This window comes from Emys orbicularis, chromosome 1 (genome assembly GCF_028017835.1).
Source record: "Emys orbicularis isolate rEmyOrb1 chromosome 1, rEmyOrb1.hap1, whole genome shotgun sequence".
In the NCBI taxonomy this organism is placed as follows: Eukaryota; Metazoa; Chordata; order Testudines; family Emydidae; genus Emys; species Emys orbicularis.
Window position 1 is genome coordinate 70,984,485 of NC_088683.1, and position 26,046 is coordinate 71,010,530.

Here is a 26,046-nt window from a genome sequence, read left to right on the forward strand (position 1 = left end):
TCTCCTGTTTGTAGGCAAACAGCTTGACCACACCCTCACGCAGCTGCCAGAGCTGCCAATCATGGAGGCAGGCTCCAACAACTTCATCCAGTAGAGGAAACAAAGCCTGCTATAAAGGGGAGAGTACAGAGAAGGAAAGGTAGGCAGAACAGCCTGAGACAGCAAATGGGTAACACCCTTGCACCAGGCTGCCTCCACGAACACAGCCAAGAGACTGAAACATACTTCTAGATTTAATTAGAGCTGAGGGTCCAAGAACTGCCCTGCTCAGGGGCAAACTAAGGAGCGCCAGTCAGGGGCAGCAGAGACCCCGCAAAAGACCACAAGGGACCCTTATGTTCATGTGGCACCCCATCAATGATGGTGGTTCTTAGAATGCATGTCCATGTGTATTTCGCTCCAGGTGCACATGAGCCGCTTGTGCTGGATATTGGAGATATTTAGTTAGCGGTGACTGTTCCGTCTATTCATGCACCTTTGGCTACCACTGTATCCCAAACCAAGGGTATAAAGGACAATGCAGGACTAACCACCATTGCAATTCCTTCTCACTGCCCACGACTGTGATGGAGTGCTCAGTGTCCTGCACTCCTATAGTTAGCTCTTATTATTTTATTGCTGCACATAGTGGTTATTTAATGTTAGACTAGTGATTTGCCTGTTGATGATTATCATTTTATAGCTGTTTATAATTTTTGATAGGTTTCATTCGCTTTGAGGAAGCTTTCACTCCCCCTGCCGCCCATTTAGGTTTTTTTTGTCTTTTGGGGTGATAATGCCTCAGCCTAAATCACCTAGCTTCAAATATTGCTCTTCTTGCAAGGTAGCATTTCCTCTTAGTCATGGACGCACTCAGTGTTGTCTTTTGTTTATGGGAATCACTCATCCCCTCAAAAAGCAGTGTGTATAAGTCCTTTTCAAAAAGGGTATTGAAACCAGGGACAAGACTGAAAATGTATGACTACTCCTTGGGACCAACCAGGGAGCCAGACCCATCAACAGCCCAGCCCCCACCCCCAGTTCATTGGTCAGCTAGTTCAAAGCGTGCCCCTCAAGCTCTGCTCCCAGTAATGCAAGAACGTGGGACAAGATAAGTCTCCTTCTACTAAACAATCCTATAGGGAAATGTTGGGGAAAGGGCTGAAGGATATCCACCTCCCTCAATCTAGAGGCAGATCTCTCCATAAATCCTCTAAGAAGAGGTCTAAATTGCCTCCCAAGACTCCATGGCCTAGAATGGATAGTGGTGGATCTCTTGTGGAATGTAGTGTACCACTTGTCTGGTTCTGATATCCAGGACATCAGTGCCTATTAGGGTGCTGTAACATCAGCACAGGGATGTTGTACTGAGGAGCCTGACTCTGTTACTATCAGGAAGGCTGCATATCTCTTTGATTTGGGAGGTTAATACTTCAATGGTATCAACTTCCTCTCCTGTACTTACCCCAAAGCTGGCCCTACCTTCTACCACCCCTGCCTGTGCAGCTTCTCTCTTTGCGTTGGATATATTTTATTCACTCCTAGCATAGTGGAGAAGATTTTTCCCACATTTTTTCACAGAACTTGCTCTCTAGACTTCCTCTCAGAGAAGTTTTAGTGTGTGAAGTACTGGGCCTCTACAAAAGACCTGCTGTATGAAGGGTCAGAGCTGTTTGGCGAGAAAACAGCATGTTACACTTGCTCAAAAACTCTAAAGTAAGCCTGAAATCATTAGACATATACACACCTCTTGTGTATCAAAAGTTTATCACCTGCAGCAGAGGCAGTGCCTGCTCTCATACATAGGCATCCAAGGGCATGTCTATACTACCCGCTGGATCGGCGGGCAGCGATTGATCCAGCGGGGGTCGATTTATCGTGTTTGGTCTAGAAGCGGTAAATCAACCCCCGAGCGCTCTCCTTTCGACTCCTGTACTCCACCAGGCCGAGAGGCGCAGGCAGAGTTGACGGGGGAGCGTCAGCCATCGACTCACTGCACTGAAGAGATCGCGGTGAGTACATCTAAATACGCCGACTTCAGCTACGTTATTCACGTAACTGAAGTGGCGTAACTTAGATCGATTTCTCCTCTCCTCCCCCCCCTCCCCCGAGTGTAGACCAGGCCTAAAGTATTAACCTAAGAAGCTGCCTCCTTGCATAGAGAGCATCATCCCTGTAATCGCTCAACCTCATGCCCTGCTCAGTCCTATTCCAGGTTTCTGTTCCAAATATTTCCTCATACCCAAGAAGAAGGAAAGTTAGAGATCTGTTCTGGACCTCAGAATGCTCAATACCTTCATTCAGCAAATAAGGTTCAGGATGATTACCTTAATATCTGCGTTACCATTGCTAAATATGAAAGATAAGTTTGCAGCTTTCAACCTGCAGGATGCTTATTTTCATGTTGCACCACAGAAAATTCCTGTAGTTTGTGGTAGGCCAAAACAGTATCTTACCCTTTGGTTTATCCACAGTTCCAGGAGTATTTACAAAGGACATAGCAGTAATGGCTGCTCACTTAAGAAAACAGGGGATATCAGTATTTCCATTCCTAGACCAGTGGTCTCCAGAGTGGGGTGTGCAAGAGGATCCTTGGAGGTGCACGGCAGGAGGAGCACTTTTTTTCTTTTTCTTTTTCTTTTTTTGCTTTGGCAAAAATGGTAGAGCTGGCGCAGCAGGGGGTGCGTGCTCAAATTTTTTTTACTGATAGGGGTGCGCGATCAAAAATGTTTGGAGACCACTGACCTAGACAACCGGTTGGTCAAGAGAACTCTTACCAAGAACGTTAGACCTCCGCTCAGACCATTCTCCATCTGTTTCGATCTCTGTCTGCGAGTCAACGCTTGCGCTGTTTCATTCCAATACAATGAATAGAATTTATCGGGGCTGTACTGGCCTCCAAAACAGCAAGGGCCTATCTACCTCAAGCACAGGTTTGAGACTATGGCCGGACTTACCACATTACTTTTTAGACAGTGCCTCAGACATTGGCATGGACTTTTCTCAGCTTACTAGGCCATATGACCTCTTGCACTTTCATAATGTTGCATGCCAGGTAGCACTTACGCTGCCTGCAAGGTTGGATGAAGTTTGTTCATATGCTGAGCAAGCTCAGTTTGTACCTGCCACTAGTGGTCCCTTGAGGTTTGTCTCCCTTAATTGGTGGAAGAACCCACACTGTGCATGGGAGTTTCCTTCTCCCCACCTCTTCCAACAAAGGTGATAGTTACAAATGCATCTATATTGGGTTGGGAAACCCACACAGAACATCAAATATTCTGGAGCTAAGAGCAGTCCAAAATGCCTGCATTCAGATTATGACGGACAATACAACTGTCATATTTTATATACACACGCAGGGAGGGGCACGTCATCTCCCCTGTGTAGAGAGCAGAGCAGCTGTGGAATTGGTTCATACAACATTGCATTACATTCAGAGCAGTTCACTTACCGGGTCTGCAGAACCCATTGACAGACAAGCTGAGCAGACACCGTTCAGCAGATCATGAATAGGAGATACACAACTCTGTAATTCAGTCAGTCTTCCAGAAGTGGGGTCACACCTCAGTGAACTTATTTGTGACACACAAGAACAAGAAATGCCCAACTTTCTGTTCCAGAGGTGGTCAGAACCTGTAGTGCATGTGTTCCTCATTCTATGGTCTTGTCTTCTGACATATACATATTCACTAATTCCGTTACTTCCAAGAGTGCTCAGAAAGGCCAGGCAAGATGTAGTCACACTTTCCCTCATAACTTCTGTATTGGTAGCCAAGACAATTTTGGTTTCTGGAGCTCATATGTTTCTCCAGCAGCCCTCCAACATTTCTTTTTGCTAGTACGAGATCTCTTATCTAAGGATGGGAGTCAAACCTATCTTCCCAACCTATCCACACTTCATCTCTGTGAATTTTGGATGCATGTCAGAAGTAGAAAGAGCATATTCTACTAGCATTCAAAATATTCTGATCAACAGCAGAAAATATCTCCACTAGAAAAAAACTATGATGCAAAATGGAGACGTTTCATCACCTGGTGTAAGCATGTAGACTTTCGCCTCTTCAGTTGCAAATTCCCACTATCTTAGACTATCTGCTGTCATCAACAACCTTGGGTCTATCACTCAGCTCTCTCAGGGTACATCTTGGTGCTATAAGGGCATACTACCCACTTACATGGGTTTTTGGTGTTTTTCTACCTACCTGTGATCAGATTCCTTAAAGGCTTAGTGAGGATATTTCCGCCTATAAGGGAATGGAATCTTCTATATGGGATCTAAATGTAATTTGACAGATCTCCCGAGACCTCCATTCGAACCTGTGGTTTTATGCTCTGTCTTGCACTTGTCTATGAAGATTTCCTTCCTTATAGCTATCACATCAGTAAAGAGAGTGGGAGAAATAGGGGCCCTTATGACTGATACCGCTGCCCCCACAGTTTTTTTAAATTTGGTAAGGTATCCCTTAGACATGTCCAAAGTTCATGAGTTTCCTTTAAATCAGGTCATTCATTTACCCATATTTTTTCCAAAGCCCTGTTCGTAAACATGCTGAAGTGAGATTATAGACCCTGGATATTTGAAGGGTCCTTGTCTTTTACCTTCAGAGGACAAAACCCTTTAGATCTTCATCAAGACTCTTTGTTTCCTTTGCTGAAAGGATGAAAGCCATCGTATTTCTACTCAGAAGCTGTTAAGGTGGGTTTCAGGGCGTCATGAATTGACTAAACTAGGTCTACTGAGTATTGTCAGGGCCCATTCCCCTAGGACATAGGTGGCATCAGCTGCTACTTTGGGGAAAAAAACCCCCATAATTAATATTTGTAACGCTTCCACCTGCGGTTCCATACACATCTTAGTAACCACTATACTGTGACAGAAGGATCTAAAGCAGGCATTTCTTTTGGTAGAGCATTCCTTCTATCTCTTTTTAGATAAGACACTGAGCATCCAACACCTTAATTTAGATCTCTGCTTGGGGGTGACCTAGAATGGAAAGCACATATGGAGAAGCATCTGAAGAAGAAACGTTACTTACCTGTACAGTAACTGGAGTTCTTTGAGATGTTTTCATATGTATTTTCCATAGCCCACACTCCTTCCCCTCTGCTTTGGAGTCATGCTATACTTTCAGGCTCCAAGATGGCAAAGAAACTAGAGTGGCAGTTAGTTCTGCACTGCCCTGTATACCCTTGGTATGAGGCACATTACTCAGCATGCATGAGCAAAACAAATGGACACTGCTAGCTAAAATCTCCTATCTCAAGCACATGGAGTGCAGGCGTACTACAAGTTGTACAGACATTGTCCCAGTTCATGAATTCTGGTTGATATTGTGAAGGTGTTGTGATGGGTTGGATCACAGAAACCCCCTTGGGAGCTGCCACCCGATGTACCAAGACTACCCCTGCTCCTGTTTTCCCTGCCAGCTCAGGACTCCAGCACCCTGTCTTGCTGAGCCAGACACTCCCGTCGGCTCCAACACAGACCCAGGGTCTGAATTACTTGCCCCAAAGCTGCAGGTTTACCTGAAAAAGGCTCACAGTGTGCTTGTCTATAGCACTCAGATGCCCAACTCCCAATGGGGTCTAAACCCAAATAAATCCGTTTTACCCTGTATAAAGCTTATACAGGGTAAACTCATAAATTGTTCACCCTCTATAACACTGATAAGAGATATGCACAGTTGTTTGCTCCCTCAGGTATTAATACATACTCTGAGTTAATTAATAAGTAAAAAGTGATTTTATTAAATACAGAAAGTAGGATTTAAGTGGTTCCAAGTAGTAACAGACAGAACAAAGTAAGTCACCAAGCAAAATAAAATAAAATGCGCAAATCTATGTCTAATCAAACTAAATACAGATAAGATCCTCACCAGTTCCAGAATGCTCCCTTTTACAGGCTAATCTCCTTTTAGCCTGGGTCCAGCAATCACTCACACCCCCTGTAGTTACTGTCCTTTGTTCCAGTTTCCTTCAAGTATCCTGGGGGGGTGGAGAGGCGGCTCCTTTAGCCAGCTGAAGACAAAATGGAGGGGTCTCCCATGGGTTTAAATAGACTTTCTCTTGTGGGTGGAGACCCCCTCCTCACTTCTATGCAAAGACCAGCTCCAAGATGGAGTTCTGGAGTCACCTGGGCAAGTCACATGTCCATGACTCAGTCTTTACAGACAGAAGCCATTGTCCACATGGTATCTTGTATGTCTCCAGGAAGACATCTTATGTGGATTGGAGCATTCCAAGATGCATTGTTCCCCAAATGCTTCCTGATCGGGTACTTAACCTTGCGAATTCCTTCCTAAAGAAGCTGACCAAATGCCTCACAAAGCTTACTTAGAAATCAAGCAAGTATACATAACTTTGAACACATGAATGGTGCCTGCATACAACTAGGATGAACATAACCAGTAGATCATAACCTTTACATAGATATGTTACATGGCATATGTAGCAAAACCCTATTCCAGTTATATCATACATACATTTATAAGCACCCCCCCCCATAAAGCCTTATGGGGTACACTCTCACAGGTGTATTAGGAAAACCTGCTGTATCATGAGTGCCTATGTGTACAGGGATCAGCTATTGCTGACAGGTCTTGTAACAGGTACACACTAGACAGGGATAATGGGAAATACTCAAGGTTAACAATAGTATTTAGACCTCACAAAGGTTATGCTGAAAAGCAGTTGTATCCTTAGAAATCTGGTTTTAGCGTAACCCTTCTGCAGGGAGCGGGGGAAGGTAAGAGCAATGCAAAGTTACCAGGAGCAGAAGCGAGGCAGCCCAGGGGACCAGGAGGAGTTGAAATCAGGGAATTCACAAGAGCAATGAGCCTGACAGGAAAAGGAAATGTGGGGTATGAGAGAGCAGGGCCACAAGCTGGGAAAGGCGCTCCATGAGGGAGAGATGACTCACCGTGTAACAGTTTGCGTGAGGCGGGGGACACCTTGCCTACTTTCCTGGACCTAGATGGTTGCCCAAGTAGGACTCACTAGCTCGCCTTCCTTTCTGAAGGACTCCGTATGTTTAAGATGTTTGTTGTTTTGTATGATTTGTACCTTCCTGTGCTCTGTATGATTAAGTAAAAGTATTGATGTGTTGTTATATGCTTCACAACTGCTTGTGTGCCCCTGAGAGAATGAACCGGTAAAGCAAAAGCTTCACACATCTGTGGTGGAATTCTGGGATAGGGTGTGCTTAAGTAACTTGAGAATCTTGAGGATCAGTGCTGATCTTGGGGGCCTAGGGCAGGTGGGCTGAGGAGCTCCATTTCTAAGAAGTGGTAACTAGCAGACTGAGAGTCAGTGCCCAGGAAATGTGCCAGAGAGGCCAAAGGAGGAACCAATGCTTTAACCAGCTGAGACTCCAGGAGCTTGAAACACCATAGTAATCCAGTGCAGGAGAGGCATGGATTCCCCTCACAACAGTCCTAGTGGGTGGCCAGGAGGCGGTACTTTGCTAGGATTTGTGACACGTACCCAGAGTGGAATACACATACGGACACCACATCTCAAAGAACTCCAGTTACTTTACAAGTGAATAACTTTTCTTTCTGACTGGGGTGAGGGGTCTACTCACATGTATATGATTGCAGCATCAGGGCTTTAGATAGTGATCCCTTTGAGGCAAGGATTCTGCCTACCCATGTGTTTGCACAGTGCCTAGCACAACAGAGCCCCAATCTTATTGGAGCCATTAGGTAAATCATGGGACATGGCACTTGTAACTGGGATTTCATACAGCCAGTGAATTTACAGATGCTAGACAAACTGGGTAGAAAATAAGCAGGAAAATGAAGTCTGATAGCTATATTAACTGTTTAGAAACCTCTGGGATGTGGACAGATATAGTGTGAACTGAAGAATCCTGCAGTGCACACTCCATTCCCAGAGCTAGTGTTACATTTCTGAAAAGTTGGCAGTATTGATATGGGGTATATTCAGTGGTGGATTTAGAGTTAGTGGGGCTCTGTGTGCAGCTTCATTTTTGCCCCCCCCTTGGGATTCAGCCAAGAAAAAGAACATTCTCTTATCTCTCCCCCTCTCCCCCCCCCACCCCGTTTTTCATTCTTTTTTTCTTCCTCCTCCTCCTCCTATATTATAAGTAATGGGAAGTAAATGAAAATAAAGTGAGGTACCTTGATTGGGGTTCAGGAGGGGGTGAGGGGTGTTGGCTCTGGGATGGGACAGGGGGTTGGGTTGTGGGGGGGTGAGGGGTCGGGCTCTGGGAGGAAGTTTGTGTGGGAGCTCTGGGCTGGAGCAGGGGTGCAGGAGAAGGCTGGGGGGCGGCGCTTACCTTGGGTGGCGCGGCTCCCAGAGCGACCAGCACACACACACCCCTCTGGCAGTGGCTTCTAGGCTGTTGGCACATCTCTGTGCGGCCCTTGAGGGGAGGGAGGGCAGCAGGGCTTGGGCAGCACGCGGCGCCCCCTCTCCCCACCAGGGGTGTGCAGAGATGTGCCAGCAACCGGCAGCTTTTGGGAGCGGTGTGGGGCCACTGGCCATGGCATGCAGGCAGCCTGCCTGCCTCAGCCCTGCTGTGCCGCTGGCCAGGACTTGGGGGCAGATTGTCAGATGAGATTTGTCCTGCATTTTGGGGCCCCCCCTGTTGTTGAAGGCCCAGTGCCACTGCACAGTTTGTTTCATGGTAAATCCTCTCCTGGGTATATGTAGATGCTAATAGAAACCAGTTTTGGAAACCAAACTGTAATTGTCACAATTTTGTCTTTAAAGATGCTACAACTCATGCAAATGGAGAAAGCAAGTGGTCATTCCAGTTCAGTTTGGCAGATCTGAAGTCAATCAAACAAAACAAAGAAGGCATGGGATGGTCTTATTTGGTATTCTGTCTAAAGGATGATGTCATCCTCCCAGCTCTTCACTTCCATCATGGTGATAGCAAATTATTGATTGTGTCCCTTGAAAAATATGTGGTATTGTGTGAGTAAGTATCAAACAGTTTTTAATTATGTTAATATATAATATAAATATAAACAATGGCAATAATTGTAAATTCTAGTAATAAATTTGCCAGTATGAAAGTAGGTTCTGAAAATTTAACAGGGACAAGTTAATAAAATCCCTTCCCTTTAATCTTATTTCTCACTACTTTAATAATTTATCTAATTTCTAACAATTGATTTAATAGTTCATGTTTTCATTTCAAATGTTTTGATATGTTTAAACAAGCTTCATCAATCTATTGAAAATCAAACAACCTCTGCAAAAAGCTATAATGTTTCATGGTATTAGCACCCTCCAGTGGGTACAGAATGGGAATAAGGAGACTTGTGTTCTATTGCTCACTTCACTATTGTCCGAGTTTGTGACTGTGAGTTTATTCTCTCTTCCAGTTTCCTCATCTAAAAATGGGGGTGATAATAGTCAACCTATGTAAATCACTTTGGATCGTCAGCTTTCTTCTCCAGACCTGAAAATCTCTGTGAAGCTCAAAAGCTTGTCCCTTCTACCAACATAAGTTGGTACAAAAAAGATGTTATCTCACCCACTTTGTGTGTGTCGTATATAAGCAAGATAATTATTATTGATTATGATGATTTCTATTGTAGGTGTCATTGTCAGGGTAAATGAGTCTAGAAGATAAACTTTGTTTAAAAAAAAAAAAAGTACCACCCTGTCATCCAAATCTATATATAAATGTTTCCTCCAAAGTGGTCTTCAGAACTCCATTTATTGCTGTTTATTTTTAACAACTTCACGTTCTCTTCTTAAGGATTTGAAGGAAAAAAAAAAAAAACTGGCCAAGAAACCTGACCATGGATCCTTCCAGTTTCTGATAAAGTTGTTCCTGTTATTGGAGCATTATCTGCTCCTGCTCACCCAGAAATGAAGGACTAAATACAAATCTTGACCTCTGATACCCTCCTGATAGCATATTATGTCACTATTAGACTAGCTTTATGTACAGAACCAGAGGGGCTGGTTTTTTCACTGGGGTTCTGCCTTGCAGGAACTTCTTTTGTGTTGGCCTCTGGCTAGTAGAATTTGTTTTCTGATCAGATGCATAGCTTACGTTTCATCATACCTCCCACTGTATTGAGCTCCAGAAGTAGTTGTTTGGTGTCTTTTAATTATTATTTGTATTGTGGTAGCCCATAGGAGCCCCAGTCATGGACCAGGAGCCTGTTGTTCTAGGCACTGTATACAAACATGTAAAGACTGTCCCCAAAGAGCGTAGAATCTAAATATGACACACCAGCTGTCTAACCATTGTCAAGTTTTTTGTAAGCATCATGGGAAAGAACGGATTAGAAGGGCGATAATGAGATTGCTTTGTAAATTTTTATGGGGAGCTCTTCCTCCAATGCGAGAAGAGCAGCATGGGAGGCGGGGCTAGGGTTGCCAACCCTTCCAGTTTCACCGGGAGTCTCCTGGAATCAGGCCCTATCTCCTGGAGGCTACTGAAGCCAAACCAGGAGATTTTCTGTACTACTCTGCGAAGTAGAAGCAGGGAAATGCACAGTTTTACTTGAGACTTCTATTTGACCCAACAATTTTTCTCAGTACAAATCTGATGGTTTTACATTAGGCCACAACATACCACCTTGTCGAAAAAGGAAATAGTGATTATGAAATTTTGTAATAAATATTTTGACCAGTTCACTGTGTGACAAGCTTCACAGTGTTAACGTAGTTACTGTAGACAGTCGTCATTTCTAACTGAAAAATATCCTTTCGCTATGCAACCCCCCTCTAATTTGAAAAGCTGTCTAATGCTTTGTATTTTCTTACAGATCTATCTAGTGTTTAAAATATGTTTTGGGGATTGGAACGAGTGCTTCATGTTCACGTACTTTGTGACTCGAAGCATGTTAGCTATATTTGTGAGTTAATTCTTTTTTAAAACAATATTCCAGATGTTTTCTAGAAATAACATTAAGGTAGCAACATATTTAATTTATTTTTCTTGTTACATTAGAAAAGTAATTTATGGCAAATAGCAAGATAAATTGTGAATCTGTAAATACAGTAATTGTAATATTCACTTTAGTTTAGCACAAAAGTTTTATGCTTTTTTCTTTTTTGTAGCCAAGTATAAATCTGATGCATTTGGAGAATAAGCCAAGAATAATTTATCCTTATCGCCACCTATCCCATTTGGCCCATATTTTACTTGGTACTACTTCCTTTCCAGCATGATCTGTTGTTGCATTACTTTAGCCAAAGATGAATGTATGGTCTCTCATTTTCTTGGCAACTCTCCTTTGAAGTGGCACTCTTTTGACAGTAAAGTCGATACCTTCTCACAACATTCATTCAGTACTATTCTTGAGACGTTAAGTGTGCTCTGAACCAAAACAAACATCCTTCTTTGTTTGCCTATAAACATGATAATAGCAGTATCACAAAAAGAAATAAGGCAGGATTATTAGAACTTGTTTAAAAGGTTTGCTGGTATAGATACACTGGCAAACCCTCCTAGTGTAGACATAGTTTGTAAGTCCTTTTGCTGGGATACGTTATAACCTGTTCCCCAAATGAAGTAAGCTATATCGGCAAAAGGATATTTTTGCTGGTATAACTGCATATATATTAGGGCTTTTGCCTGCATAATTATGTCAGCAAAAAATCATACCCCTAAGCAACCTAGCTATACTAGCAAAACTTTTAAGTGTAAACCAGGCCCAAATATATAACTGCTGCTTAAAGTATACTTCTACCAAAGACTGGATTGTCAGTTTGTGGTCCAGTCCTTAGTAAAGGGCTGCTCCTGGAGCAGACTGGGAGAGAGATTGTGACTTAGGAAGTCAGTTTCCCTCCAGATTTTTCTAGAGCACTGGGAGGAGTTTACACTTCATGATGCACTGGTGTATCTATGCTGCCAGGCCCGTTGGAGGGGTGCCGTGATGACTCCCTTCCTTCTTGCACACCTGTCTGGGAGGGGAAACCTAGCAGTTCTGCAAAGCCTAATTCCCTTTGCACACAGGAACCAGTGGTACAGGGTAGTACAAGGGAGCAAAAGGGAGTGATAGGGTGTCCCCATGTCCACCTCTGCCTCTGCTCCCTTGTGCTGGTATGCAGCACAAGCTGCAACCTGGCCACAAAGTAGCATTGATTAGGAGCATGTGAACTACCATGTTGGATCAGACTAATGGTCTTCCTAGGATGGTATTCTCTTTCTGGTAGTGGCCACTAGCACTGGTCAGAAACACACTGAAACATTTTTTCATTGGAATTTGACTATTAGTTGAGATCTAAACATTTCACAGAGACAATTTAATTTTGACAAAGTTCTGACCAAACCAGGCAGGATTCCATTGGAAACCTGCCTGGTTTCCTGCCAGCTTGCTCCCCCTGGTTTCAAGTGTCCCTAGGTCTGGTTCAGTCCATCAGTCGGATCTGGGTCATTGAGAGTTCTGAAATTTTTGGTTTTCATTGCAAATTGGAATGAAACCAAATTTTGAAATCCTCTGCTAAACATAATCAGTTTTCTCTATCCAGATCTAGTACCCAGTACCAAATGCTTCAGAAGAAGGAGTAGAATTCCCAAAAAGAATAATTACTTAATACAGTTTACGGAGAAGTCTTTTCTACTTGTTTATTCTGATTTATCTTCAGTGTGTCCATTCTTTAAAATTTTTAGCAACTTGTCTTGGTCAGGACTTATACATCCTATGATAATAGAACTTTTATTTTTGATGTGATCTAAATTAGCTGTTACCTCTCAAGAAAGAGATTAGGAGTCGTGGATTGTTCTCTGAAAACATCTGCTCAATGTGCAGCAACAATCAAAAAAGCTAACGATGTTAGGAACCATTAGGGAAAGGATAGATAAGACAGAAAATATCATAATGTGACTATATAAATCCATGGTACACCTACACCTTGAATACTGCATGCAGTTCTGGTCGCCCCATCTCAGAAAAAGATGCATTAGAAATGGGAAAGGTACAGAGAAGGGCAACAAAAATTATCAGGAGCATGGAACAGCTTCCATATGCAGAGAGATTAAAAAGACTGGGGCTTTTCAGCTCGGTAAAGAGACAACTAAGGGGAATATGATAGAGGTCTATAAAATCATGAATGGTGTGGCGACAATGAATAAGGAAGTATTATTTACTACTTCACATAACACAAGAACAAGGGATCACTCAATTAAATTAATAGGCGGCAGGTGTAAAACAAACAAAAGGAAGTACTTCTTCACACAATGCACAGTCGATCTGTGGAACTCATTGCCAGGTGATGATGTGAAGGCCAAAACTATAGCGGGGTTCAAAAAAGAATTGGATAAGTTCATGGAGGCTTGGTCCATCAATGGCTATTAGTCAAGATGGTCAGGGATGCAACCCCATGCTCTGGGTGTCCCTAGCCTCTGACTGCAGGAAGCTGGGAGTGGATGACAGGGGATGGATCACTCAGTAAATTGCCCTGTTCTGTTCATTCCCTCTGAAGCACCTGGCATTTTCTGCTGTCAGAAGACAAGAGACTGGGCTAGATGGGCCATTGGTTTGACCCAGCATGGCCGTTCTTAAATTACATTTTTATTGTTGCATCATTATAGATGTTTCCTTGTCCTGCCCATCATTTGCTCCTCAGCTTGTTACTGTGCATAGTACATTGATATAAAAACACTAAAAGTGCTTTCTAAAGATTTTTTTGACTAATAATGATTTTTATTTTAATATGGTGAGGAATAGGGTGCCTTGAGTGCTTGAGAGTTATGCATGGTTGTGGCAGCTAACAAAAATTGAGGTTGTTTGTAGAACTGCCTGGAGATAGGACCACACTATCTACAAGTGTCATTGACTCATCTGCTTTTTAAAATCTTAATTTTAATCAATGTTTTCTCATTCTGTACCCCACATCTTCCCTCTCTTCTAAACCAACTCCTTTCCATAGTTTCTCCAACAAATATTTGAACTTCTGTGTCTGCTTAATATGATCAACATAATAAAAATAAAAATAAGATCATATGTTCCTTGTGATAACAACCAACTTCAAACCTTATTATGTGTAAATCCCCTTCCCTCCTCTTGCTAGTATCCTCTCTCCTTGCTTAATTTCCTGACATACATAACCTCAGTTACAATATATTCTCTTTATTCTCTCTGTGATGTGTCATAGACACCTGTGATATTATATACAAATGTTACATAATCAGTTATTTAATGTTTTGCTTTCTTGCTGTTTCCATTATTCATACATATTGTGCCCTTGATATTCATACAGGGATAGCATAACTGCTTTCTAAAATAATATAATAATAGGACAGGCTGGCATTTCCCCCTCCTCCTGGACTTTGATAACCTTTTTGCCTTCCATCTAATAATATTCTGTTATGAAAGTATTCAGTCACTGCTTAAGTCAGTATGTCTGAAGTGGCGGAGATGGAACAAATATATTTATTGGATTTGTCACTTTGAACATTCTGTGCTATTTAATTTGGCTTTGTATCTCTGATTTTATTGAATACAATCCTGTTCTGATGCCACATTGTCAAAGCTGGAATTTTGTGAATAAATGCTTTTGTGAATGTGTGTAACTCCACATTTTGTTTTGAACAAGTATCTGTCCAGAGAGAGAATGTTTAATGAAAATGGAAATTTCTTTCAAGGGTTTTCATCCTCCTGGCTTGGCAAAGCATAATACATGACTCAACCTTTTCCCCCTCTGCTGCTTTTAGCAAAACCCAGTTGAGGTTTATTAACTGCCATTGCCAGAGACCTATGACTGTGGTCTGGCAGATTTGAAATGAGATCTCTTGTTAAATTTCATATCCTCCTGCATTAACATTGTATCCTGTCATGTTGGAACTGAAAAGAGATAACAGTTATTAAAGTTCTTATCTTAGACTTTAATAGCAAGGCATGTGTTCTATGTAGCAATGAAATAAAAAGTAATTTTTGTTTCAAAGACTAGAAATAGTGAATTTAACCAATTGATTTCCTGAATAGTGAGCCTCAGGTGAAGGGCAGTGGCGGGAGGGGTTTGCCATAATTTTTTAGATGCTTCACTGAAATACTAGATTGCTCAAATATGTTGAATTCAGCCATCTGATGATCAGGTTTCAGAGTGGATTTAGCATTTGGATTCCAAACTAGAATACCTTTTGCAGGGCTGTAATATGACAGTTCAGTTTCAGAATATAATGACTATGCTATTTACAAGCTGCATTAATTTTATATGCTTATATGGCTGAAAGTAGATATCATGATTGTAATATTGTTGATTGAAGAACTCACAAAATAAAATTAGGAAGACTTGCATTGTTGTGGGAAAATGCAGTTTATTTCTAGATTACTTATGCATTTATATGCTAAATTTCTTATACCATTTAAAACTTTTTGTTGGGTACCTTAGCATGAAATCCACCAGGTGCTGAGAACAACCCCTGGAATGTATAAGGAATATACAGGGTCTGTTATGCTCCTTTGCTGTTATACTTTATTTTATTCAAGGATGTTTCAGCATAAACTTCTAGGGAGACACAATCAAACATCCATACATTTCCTCATTCATCAACTGATGTTTTTGTTACAAAATTTACAACGAATCATAAAGTGCAGAAAGTAATTTCAAAGGAGAATTGTGGCACTTAAGTCATAAGGCACTATGTCCCATTATTTTAGAGAATGCTAGCCTGTTAATTATCAATGTATTTTGTTAATCAGACTCTGGCAATTAAATAGATTGAGAACTATGGAAAAAATGCATAGTAAATATTTTAGTAAGTGTATTGTTAAAGGGGCTAAGAATGATTTTGTTCAGCATCAGCTTTTCTCACATAAAGCACCAATTGTAACTTACACAACCTAAATTTTTAAAAACATTTGTAGGAAAACTTGTGATACAAATTGTATTTTATTACAGATCTCCACAGGATAAAAGAATTCTTCTTGTCAATTGTCAGAACAAGAGTCTTTCACAATCTTTTGAAAATCTCTTTGATGAACCAACATATGGTCTAATACAGGTATGTACTATGTATAAAACCTACCTACTCATCAGTATTCCTTTGATTTTAAAACTAAGTCATCTAAAAACACCTCTGCCCTTCCACTGCCAAAAAAACTTCCCAAACAATTAAGCTTTCTGTAGAAAGAAAAGAACTTATGTTCTACTTGTATACTGTAACTACATGTTCATAAAATTTCATTATTTTTCACATGATCAGCCATTCCTTAAGGTCCAAGTGCTGCTCCTCCATGTTGTACAGATTTTATTTCAATAGGCAAAACCTTGTTTACTTCAGCTTTACCTAAATATACTCGATAATTTTTTTCATAGCGGGGGGGAAAAAAGAAACACAAGGCAAGTCTTGCCCAAATGTGTTAGGTAATTACTCAAAGAATTATTTCCACCAATAATGTTTTTTCACCTAATATATGTGCTGCTCAGTGCACAATATTGCACAAATGTAAACTATTCTGTTTTATAACTGCCAATTACTGGGTGAAATCCTGGCCTCACTGAAGGCTGTGGCAAAATTCCCATTGACTCTTTGGGACCAGGATCTCACCCCATTGATTTGATTTACAAAGGAGGTAATATTGACTAAATTGTATTAGTTTTCAGATTTAGTGATCAAAGATAGTTTTTCTGTAAGATTTCTAGCAGGATGCTTCTTGCTTCAAGATGTATTTTCTCTGTGAAGGGAGAACTACTAAACAGAAGAAAGACATTTTGGGCCATTCACCATTGGAAAGTAAGCACTGGACATGACTTATTATTCTAATATAAATAGGCTAGATTTAGCTAGCACATCATTGGCCAATCTCTCAAATGAAATCATTAGTGTTAGACTAATACCTGTTGTGATTTCTCATTTTTAAACCTTTTTTAGCACATTACAATTATACTATGCAAACTTGCTATTACAAAAACTTTAACTTTCAGAATAATTTTTGAGAAATTACCCTTGGTTATAATTTTATATTTTTGTTAGAATAGCTGTCTGAAATGTGAGGCTGTTACTGTTAACTTGTTTTCCTCTCCTACTACTATATAGAAATTGAAGAAGGATCCATATACAGCAACTATGGGAGGATTTTCCAAAGTGACAAACTATATTTTTGATAGTTTGCGAGGAAGTGACCCTTCAACTCAACAACGACCACCATCTGAAATGGCAGACTTCCTCAGTGATGCTATTCCAGGACTAAAGATAAATCAACAGGAAGAACCAGGATTTGAAGTTATTACACGCGTGAGTGTGTAGATAGCATATTAGCATAATATAGACATAAAGCACCTTTCTTACATACTGACTATCTTCACCACTACGGTCACTGATTTTAAAATTGTTGATGCATGTTGTGTTTGCTCTTGAAGCTTTGGTTTGTCTTGTCTATAAAGTAGAGGTCTGCTCAGGCCTAACTTTTAGGCTGAATCCAAGCCCACCTAACTTAATCTGAGCCTGAGAAGGTCAGCAAATTTTACAACCCAACCAGACCTTGACCCTTCTCCTTGAACCTGAGTCAACACTGCCACCTCCTACCCATGAGGTCGGCTCTCTTCTTGCCTGTGGGGTTGGCAGCTGCGTTCTCTGCTACTGTTGAATGCTGGCCCCTGCTATGCAATGTGTGTGCTGCAGAGTGAAAGGCACAACGCCGCAAAGTGGCAGTGGCCAGCGAGAGCAGGGCACACAGTCACTGCCATGCCAACCCCACAGGCTGGAGGAGGAGAGCCCAAGAGGGTTCAGTTGTTTTTCCATCTGATCCAGACCAGACACTTGTAGTTGCATCCCATCGAGTTGCAGGGCACTACTATAAACCATGACATAGCATAAGATCAACATTAATAGCTTGAGAATGTACATAAAAATTCTTCCTTTCATGCATTCAGAGAAAAATGAAGTGTTGTTGCTTAACATTAGTGTCCAATTTATCTCCCATTGACACCAGTTGCTCATTTTACAAGACCATCCCCATAGAAACTAAACTGGTTCAGTTCTTGCTTGGCTTATTTCCTGTGTTTGGCTTTAGATCTATATTATGTACTTATATCTTCAATCTCTCTTAATATATATGTGCAATTAACTTTATTTTTGCATGGTTAATTTAAATAGTTTAGAATATCCATTTATACTTAAACAGGTTTAATTGTATTAAAACAAAATACTAAATTGAATGCTCAGTTGTAGTTGTATTATAAAGACTTGGGGATAGCAAGTAATTCCATGCACTTGTAATTCGACCATGAATCACTTATTGTGAACTCTGTGGATCTCTTTTACAGTTAATAAAATAATTGTGTTTTATTTATATAAGTGATTCATGGCAGTGAGATTAGTTAAGCAGCCCAATGCTTTGACGTGACATTAAATATTTCAGAAGCAGTGTTTATAAAACTTTTTAAAACTCAAATAATTCAGGTTTCCTCAATAGCTGAAAATGAAAATTGTAGGCAAGTTCAACTACGTAATCTGTAGATTCCTGGATTTACTACCCAGCAGTTGTTCAGTTAACCATGGATGTAACAGAAAAGATATGATTTATTTGAGATAACATTGACCTGTGTGCCTTGATATGCTAAACTTGTGTGGCTTCTAAGTAGTTAAAAACAACTTGAGCTGAAGTAGACTTTGTTGCTGCCATGTGCAAAATATTTTGGGCATCAGGGCTAAAGTAGAAACTATGTCTGAAGCCTGAGCCCTACTCAGTGCTCACATATTTGGGTTGAGGACTGAGGGGAAAGTAATTTCCTGGTCATGGAGCTTTGCTGCACTTTCAAAACTGCCCTCTCTCTGGAGTTGAGGGGAGAAAGGCCAGTGTATGTACACAGCAATTGATCTGCTAGTCTCATCCCCAAATCCCTACTATGCTATGATGTGCAAGAAACCCCTGTGGAACTGTGGCATGCTCCTCAAATCTGTCCGTTTCCCCTTCCTTTTTAACTCCCTATACACAGTGCCATGTGCTGTGGCCGTAGCCCCAAGTGCATATGGAGGAGAGAGCTGGATTTAATACTATTGTGTGGGGGTTTTTTTTAAGAAAATTAATGGATCAATGCAATGACATTCATGTAACATTGGGTTTTTTAATATTTTAGATTGATCTAGGTAAACGACCTGATGTTATCAGAAGAGAGCCAGTGTCTGCTGAAGAATGGACTAAGAACATGGATTCAGAAGGAAGAATCTTAGATGCTGACTCCATAAAGCAAATGATATTCAAAGGGGTAATTTATGTTCATTAATGAAGCTGTTGCTAGGAACTGAGTCAACCAACCCCTTACGGTCAGATTTTAGTTCTTTCCCCTTCTCTGCAAACTCTGCCATTGAGCTGATCTTATTATGCTTGCAATTTCCAGAAGACTTTGAACTTGTCAGTGTTGTTGGACAGGGTAAACAAAGTCTGTTGAGTTGTTCAAACAATGTTAAGGCAAGTATGCAGCAACACAAAGAAATGCTGTCCTAAGACACAGAGGACTTTTATTGGCTGGAAAGAGAATTTGGAAGTAAAAAGGTGGAGATAGGTGACTGGGCCTTGGCCAATACAGTAGAAGAGGCAAAACTACTTAGGGAGGGAAAGTGTTCTAAACTACGGCCATGTCTATGCTACAGACTTCGGTTGACACAAGTTACATCGGTGTAAAGCCTTTGTGGTTAATGTATCACTTGTGAATTCGTACTTGGCTGCTTGCGTCGGTCTTTGACTATTCACCAGGAGTGCTTGTATTGATGTAAAGTGTGGTACATCATGGGTAGGTATTACAGTGTGCCACACACCACCCAGTGGTGCAGTGCCTTTTGCAGAATTTTTGCAGTGCGCTGTGGAGCGCACACAAGTTGTGTAGGGGGGGCTGTGAGCAAGGGGTCAAGTTCCCATCATGCAACTTTTCCCATCCCATAATGCCATCCCATAACTTTTATACCTTTTTTTAAAAAATCCCACAAACCCACATGGCAGTTTTTGCTATCTACCATCTCTGAGAGAAGCACAGAAGCTGTAGAACTTTGCGCTATTGTCATGAATGTTGCAAACACAGAATGAACAATATTCTGGTATATTCAGAGCTGCAGGAAGTTCTGCAACAACAGAGGACATGTTGATTTCTTTGAGGACAGATGGCTGTGGTACATAGTGAAAAACAATTCAAGGTTGTTGGTGGCATTAATGGAGTAGCTGCAGGTGACGGAGCTTTGGGGCCTGGGAAACAGCAACAGCTAGTGGGATTGCATTGTAGTGCAGGTTTGGGACAATGAGCAGTGGCTGCCGAACTTTCAGATGTGAAAGGCTACATTCCTGGATCTGTATACAGCGCTCACCCGAGCCCTTCAGCGCACAGACACCAGAATGAGAGCTGCACTGACAGTTGAGAAGCAAGTGGTGATTGCACTCTGGAAGCTTGCAGTGCTGAATTGCTACTGGTCAGGGGGAGATCTTTTTGGAGTTGAAAAATCCATGATGGCGGCCATTGTCATGCAAGTGTGTAGAGCAGGAATCTCAAACTCAAATCTCCATGAGGGCCACATGAGGACTAGTACATTGACCCGAAGGCCGCATCACTGACACCTTTTTATATACAGGTACAAAAGCCCCTGCCCCCACTCCACCCCTTCCATGAGGCCCCGCCCCGGCCCCGCCTCTTCCCACCCCTTCCCCAAAGTCCCCCCAACTCCGCCCCCTCCCTGCCCCTATTCCAACCCCTTCCCCAAATCCCTGCCCCGGCCCCGCCTCTTCTCCGCCTCCTCCCCTGAGCGCGCGGCTCCCCGCTCCTCCCCCCTCCCTCCTGGAAAGCGCTGAGCACCGCCAAACAGCTGGAAGTAGGCGGAGGAGCGGGGATGCGGCGCGCTGGGGGGGAGGGGAGCTTGGTAGCTTCAGGAAATAACTCGGGGGGGGGGGGAAGGGGGGAGGCACGCGGGGAGCTTGGCAGGCCGTGGCCCGTGTGTTTGAGACCTCTGGTGTAGAGCTGTTAATTGTATCCTGCTATGCAGGACAGTGACTCTAGGCAGTGTGCAGGATGTCGTGGCTAGATTTGCAGCTATTGGGTTCCTGATCTACAGTGAAGCGATAGGTGGCATGCATGCTCCTATTTTGTCCCCAGCCCTGTTAACCTGAAAAATAGGTTTGGGGCACCCCTACAATAATCTGCCTATCATTCCCTTAATCTGTCTTTCCCTGGGTATGGGTCTCAAAGGTAGTCAAGGAAACACTTGGAGGATACAGATATAGCCGTCTGATTAAAATGATTGACACACTTTGTGTTGGAAAGAACACTGCCTATCTTTTTATTACTATAATAATCCCTAATACAGTGTAATCTAAAAGCATGGATTAAACACACATCCCTTGTTGCAAATTAAAGAGAACTCAAACTGCAGTACAGTTTGAATGATGTTAAGTGGGTGTGCTCTATTACAGATGACCAGTCTGTACAGGGTGCTGACAGCAGTTCTTAAATTGGACTTTAAATTTTACATAGGTAAATTGCAATGAACACAACATTTTATGCACCTTTATCAACATACACACACACATTCGCGCTAATCCCACACTATACTATACTATAATGAGAATTCGCAAACACTCTAAAATCCGTTGATGTCACTCTTTGATTGCTGCTGTTGCCAACTCCCGTCAGTTATCAGCGTGGCATGCGTTCTCTCTCTCTCTCTCTCCTTAGCTCGGCTTTTCAGTTCTTTCAGCTACACTGCTGACTTCCTTCAGCAGTTGCTCTGCTCTGCTCTCCACTGTTTTAACTGCCCATCTTTTTAATCTTTTTATTCTGTCAGCTATCAGGTCTTTTCTGAGCATGCTCACTGTTAAACATTACCTCATTCTTGGATGTATGCCAACATTCGGCACATGCTCACTGCTGTTATTTACCGCAGAGTTAAGACCTTGCCCTACTTAGCTTTTTGCCAAGTCACCATTTTAGATACTCTTGGCTTTCTGCCAATGACCTTTCCCCCACTTTTGCACTGGGCATGCTCAGCCTAAAAACACTTTGTGGTCATACCTCATTTTACTTGCAGTGGTCACGTGACCTACAACGCTCAGTTGTGAAGTGACTCCTGCTTAGTCAAGTGGGAAGCTAGGGTTAGAAAATGGAGATTAGAAATGCAAAATGGAGTCTGGGGAGTTTCTCCGGTACCAGCCCAACAGAAAGGGCTACTTCTTTATGGTTATGCAAGTGTTGGTGGATCAATGGGGATTCTTCACTGATATCAGTGTGGACTGGTCAGGGATGCATAACACTCACATCTTTAAGAATGCAGAACTGTTCAGGAAGCTGCAAGCAGGAATATTTTTTCCCAACCAGTGGATTGTCTTTGGTGATGTTGAAATGCCAGTGATCCCGGGAGACCCCGCCTACCCCTTGCTTCTCTGGCTCATGAAGCTGTGTGCTGGCCACCTTGACAGCTCCAAGGAAAGTTTCAGCTACTGGCTCAGCAGGCGCAAAATGACAATTGAATGTGCTTTCAGTAGACTGAAGGGATGCCGGTGGTGTTTACTCACTAGATTAGATTTTAGTGAGAAAAATATCCCTATGGTTATATCTGCCTGTTGTGTCCTGCCTAATGTCTGTGAGGCAAAGGGGCAAAAGTTGCTGCAGGAGTGGAGGGCAAAGGTGGAGAGGCTTTCTGCTGACTTTGAACAACCAGATGAAAGATCATTAGAAGAGCTCAGCTTGAAGCTATGTGGCTGATAGGAGAACTTGAAAGAGCACTTTAATGCTCAGCCTCGGTAGTCTGTTTAGCTGGACTATGCTCTACCTGGTCCTGAAGGTTTGAGGGTTACTAGGAATTGCATAGCACTTAGTTCATTGGTTCATTAAAAGATGTAATTCATAAATGTACACTATGTGCTGTCTACTTTACATCTATAATCATTACACTACTTTTTCACTGAACCTATGAGTTATGGTCCTGTTCTATTACAAGTGATGTGCTTTGAGTATTGCTAGGCATGTTATTAATAGGGCTCTACCAAATTCACGGTTCATTTTGGTCAGTTTCACGGCCACAGGGTCTTAAAATTGGTCAATTTCACAATTTCAAATGTTTACATCTGAAATTTCACCGTGTTGTAACTGGGGGGGTCCTGATCCAAAAGGGGATTGTGTGGGGGTCTCAAAGCTGTTGTAAGAGGGTTGCAGGATTGCCATACTCGCTTCTGTGCTGCCTTCAGAGCTAATCTCTGAAGGCAGCAGCTGCGGAGTTTCCTGCAGCTGGAAGAGGCTCCCGGAGGTGGAGGCTGGTCTGATTTTCCCAGTGCTGCTGGAAACACCCCAACCAGGGGATCCTAGCTGCTAGTCAGAGCCAGGGGCCCTGGACAATTTGAAAAATGGGTGCCCCATCCCTGGCAGGAGCCACGGGGTGGAAGCCTGGGCAGGAGCCGAGGGGGGGCCAGCAGCCCCGAGCCCAAACAGGAGTCGGGGGCAGGAGCCTGGCAGGAGCTGTGGGGGCTGGAGCTGCAGGGGATGGCAGCCCCCAGCCCAGGTCCCTGAGTCCGGGCAGGAGCCGCAGAGGGTGGAAGGCCCGAGTCCCGCTGGAGCCGCAGGGGGTGTAGCCCCCAGTCCAGGTCCCTGAGTCTGGGCAGGGGATGAGGTGGGGGTAAGCAGCCCCAAACCTGGGGGGGGGGGCAACCCTGAGCCTGGCAGGAGCTGTGGGGGGGGGGGGTGGCCGCCCAGAGCCCGGGCAGGAGCCATGGTAGGGGAGAGGGAGAGGGAGTGGAAGCCCAGAGCTTGAGCCCGGGCAGGGGGAGATGGGGGCAGCAGCAGCAACCCCAGAGCTCAGGAGTCCGGACCCTGGGCAGGAGCCACTGGGAAGGCAGCCCCGAGCCCCGGCACTTCTGCGCTGTCTGTGGAGGTGGGTCTGATCTCCCTCGGATAACAGCTGTGCAGGGGAAGGACAAGTACTGTCCCTCCCCAGCCCAACTATTTCAGGGAGATCAGATTTCCCAGGGAAGAGCTTATTTCATGGTCCATGACATGTTTTTCATGGCCATGAAATTGGTAGGGCCCTAGTTATTTCTAAAAAATAAAAATGTATTACAGAGCAAAAATAGTGTGCAATTAAAAACGATGGTGCAAACTTATAAACTAAAATCAGCAGTTCTCAAACTGCGGGGGGGGCCCCAAAGTGGGTCGCAACCCCATTTTAATGGGGTCGCCAGGGTTGGCTTAGACCTGCTGGGGTCCGGGGCTGAAGCCCAAGTCCCACCTCCTGGGGCCGAAGCCAAAGCCCGAGGACTTTAGTCCTCGGCAGTGGGACTCAGGTTACAGGCTTCCTGCCTGGGGCTGAAGCCCTTGGGCTTCTGCTTTGATTCCCGTCACACAGGACAGTGGGGCTTGTGCGGGCTCAGGCTTCAGTCCCCCTTCCTGGGGTCATGTATTAATTTTTGTTGTCAGAAGCAGGTCACGGTGCAATGAAGTTTGAGAATCCCTGAACTAATTTAATGGAACAGAACTTTAAAATTAGAATGGTAGAAAACATTCCTACCTATTACAGTCCATTTTTGCCAAACCTTCACCAACCATAGCTTTGGCAGGTCAGTGTATGTGAGGTTGTGGTTTTCCTTAGTGTTCCCTGGTGTGGAGTGATAGGGATGCAGCCCTTGATGCCACCTTGTGTGTGTGGGTGGGTGGCATAGGAGGTGCTAAAATGGAGGTAACCAGTGACTGCGATGGGGGGCCTGTGACTGTTGGATCTGTAGGTTAGCAAGAGCCTGCAGCATTCGTGTTTTGCTGTCTGAGAAGCTCCATTATGTCCTAGAGCATCTCCCTCTCCTCCTGGGACTCCTGTGCCTTTCTCCTGTCTGCTTTCTCCAGGCTGTCTGCTATATTCATCCTCCAGGCCCTCTGTTCACAGTCTGATGCCGCACTGGCTTGCAGGATCTCATTGAATATGTCCTCCCTAGTCTGTTCCTTTCTCCTCTTCCTCAAAGTCAGATGTTCCCCTGGGTGTTGAAAGGGCCACCCCTCAAGGTCACAACGGCAGCAGCTACAGCTAAAACAGACAGATGTGGTGGTGTATTTACAGTGACAGTGGAAAGCAAAAGATAAGTTTCAGAGCTCTCTTCCCTTACTCTCATAAGAGTTTTAAATAAGACATACTTATTGACACTTCAGCTTTGAAGTGCCTCTGCACATGGAGTCTGACCTGCCAGGGATGGATGGTGGGGTAGGAAATGAGGCAATTGTTTGGTTGCATAAAACAATAAAACTTCATCCCCTGTTTCCATGGATCTGAGCACAGGGTAGTGGCAATGAGTACTGGCACTATTTTCCAGCGGGAGTAATGATTTCAGCTGATACCTCATTCTTGGGGGTAACAAAGGCACAGTGAACACAGCTGCTGCTGGTGTCCCAAAGCTGCTTGGGTCTGTATACTGCTGACCTGTTTACTGCAATTATGCCTGCTGAAGTCATTGTGGAGTGGCATGGGAATGTCCTATCGTGAAGGAAGAAATAAGGTTGCCATCCCTAGAAACCTTCGAAAGAGGATTGCAGATTTACCTCCGTGAGTTTCATCAAGATCTCTCAAGAGGATGCTAGGGCCATCTCAGTGTACATAAACAAACTGCTCCACGTGGCTCCCCTTTCCCCACCTAACCCTACAGTGGAATAAAAAGCAGATAAGAGCTCTACCTCTGTAGTATCTCTTTTCATATGAGAAAAACAGTGAAAAGTAGATAACTATGTAGTGCTATTTTGGGATTGGGCTGAGTGCCATCTTCACATTGGGACTGGGAGTGGCTGGCTCATTACAAAAGCAGCTTTGCCTCTCCTGGAATTGATACCACCTCATCTATTATTGGGAGTGGACTGCATCCACCCTGATCAAATTGGCCCTGTCAACACTGGTTCTCCACTTGTGAGGTACTCCCTTCTCTTGTCATTATATAATGCCTGCATCTGTAACTTTCACTCCATGCATCTGAAGAAATGAGGTTTTTTACCCACAAAAGCTTATTCCCAAATCAATCTGTTAGTCTTTAAGGTGCCACCGGACTCCTTGTCGTTTTTGTGGATAAAGACTAACACGGCTACCTCCTGATACTTCACATTTAAACACTGTAAAGAAGAATGCATGCACACACCTGAGATTCCTTTCTCTTCATTGAGCTCACCCATGCCCAGCTGGTAGAACTG

General features: G+C 43.2%; 1 protein-coding gene across 2 annotated transcripts in view; it reads left to right on the plus strand.

Annotated features, from left to right (window-relative positions):
- TBC1D15 (TBC1 domain family member 15) overlaps positions 1-26,046 on the plus strand; it is a 99,195-nt gene that overhangs the window by 26,638 nt on the left and 46,511 nt on the right. The window contains exons 5-9 of one of the 2 annotated variants that reach the window (XM_065397586.1): positions 8,716-8,926; positions 15,817-15,919; positions 16,601-16,651; positions 16,955-17,152; positions 18,997-19,125. In XM_065397586.1, the coding sequence (XP_065253658.1) occupies positions 8,716-8,926; positions 15,817-15,919; positions 16,601-16,651; positions 16,955-17,152; positions 18,997-19,125 (692 nt within the window). The remainder of the gene's footprint in view (positions 1-8,715; positions 8,927-15,816; positions 15,920-16,600; positions 16,652-16,954; positions 17,153-18,996; positions 19,126-26,046) is intronic. The other variant, XM_065397587.1, reaches the window with a different exon arrangement.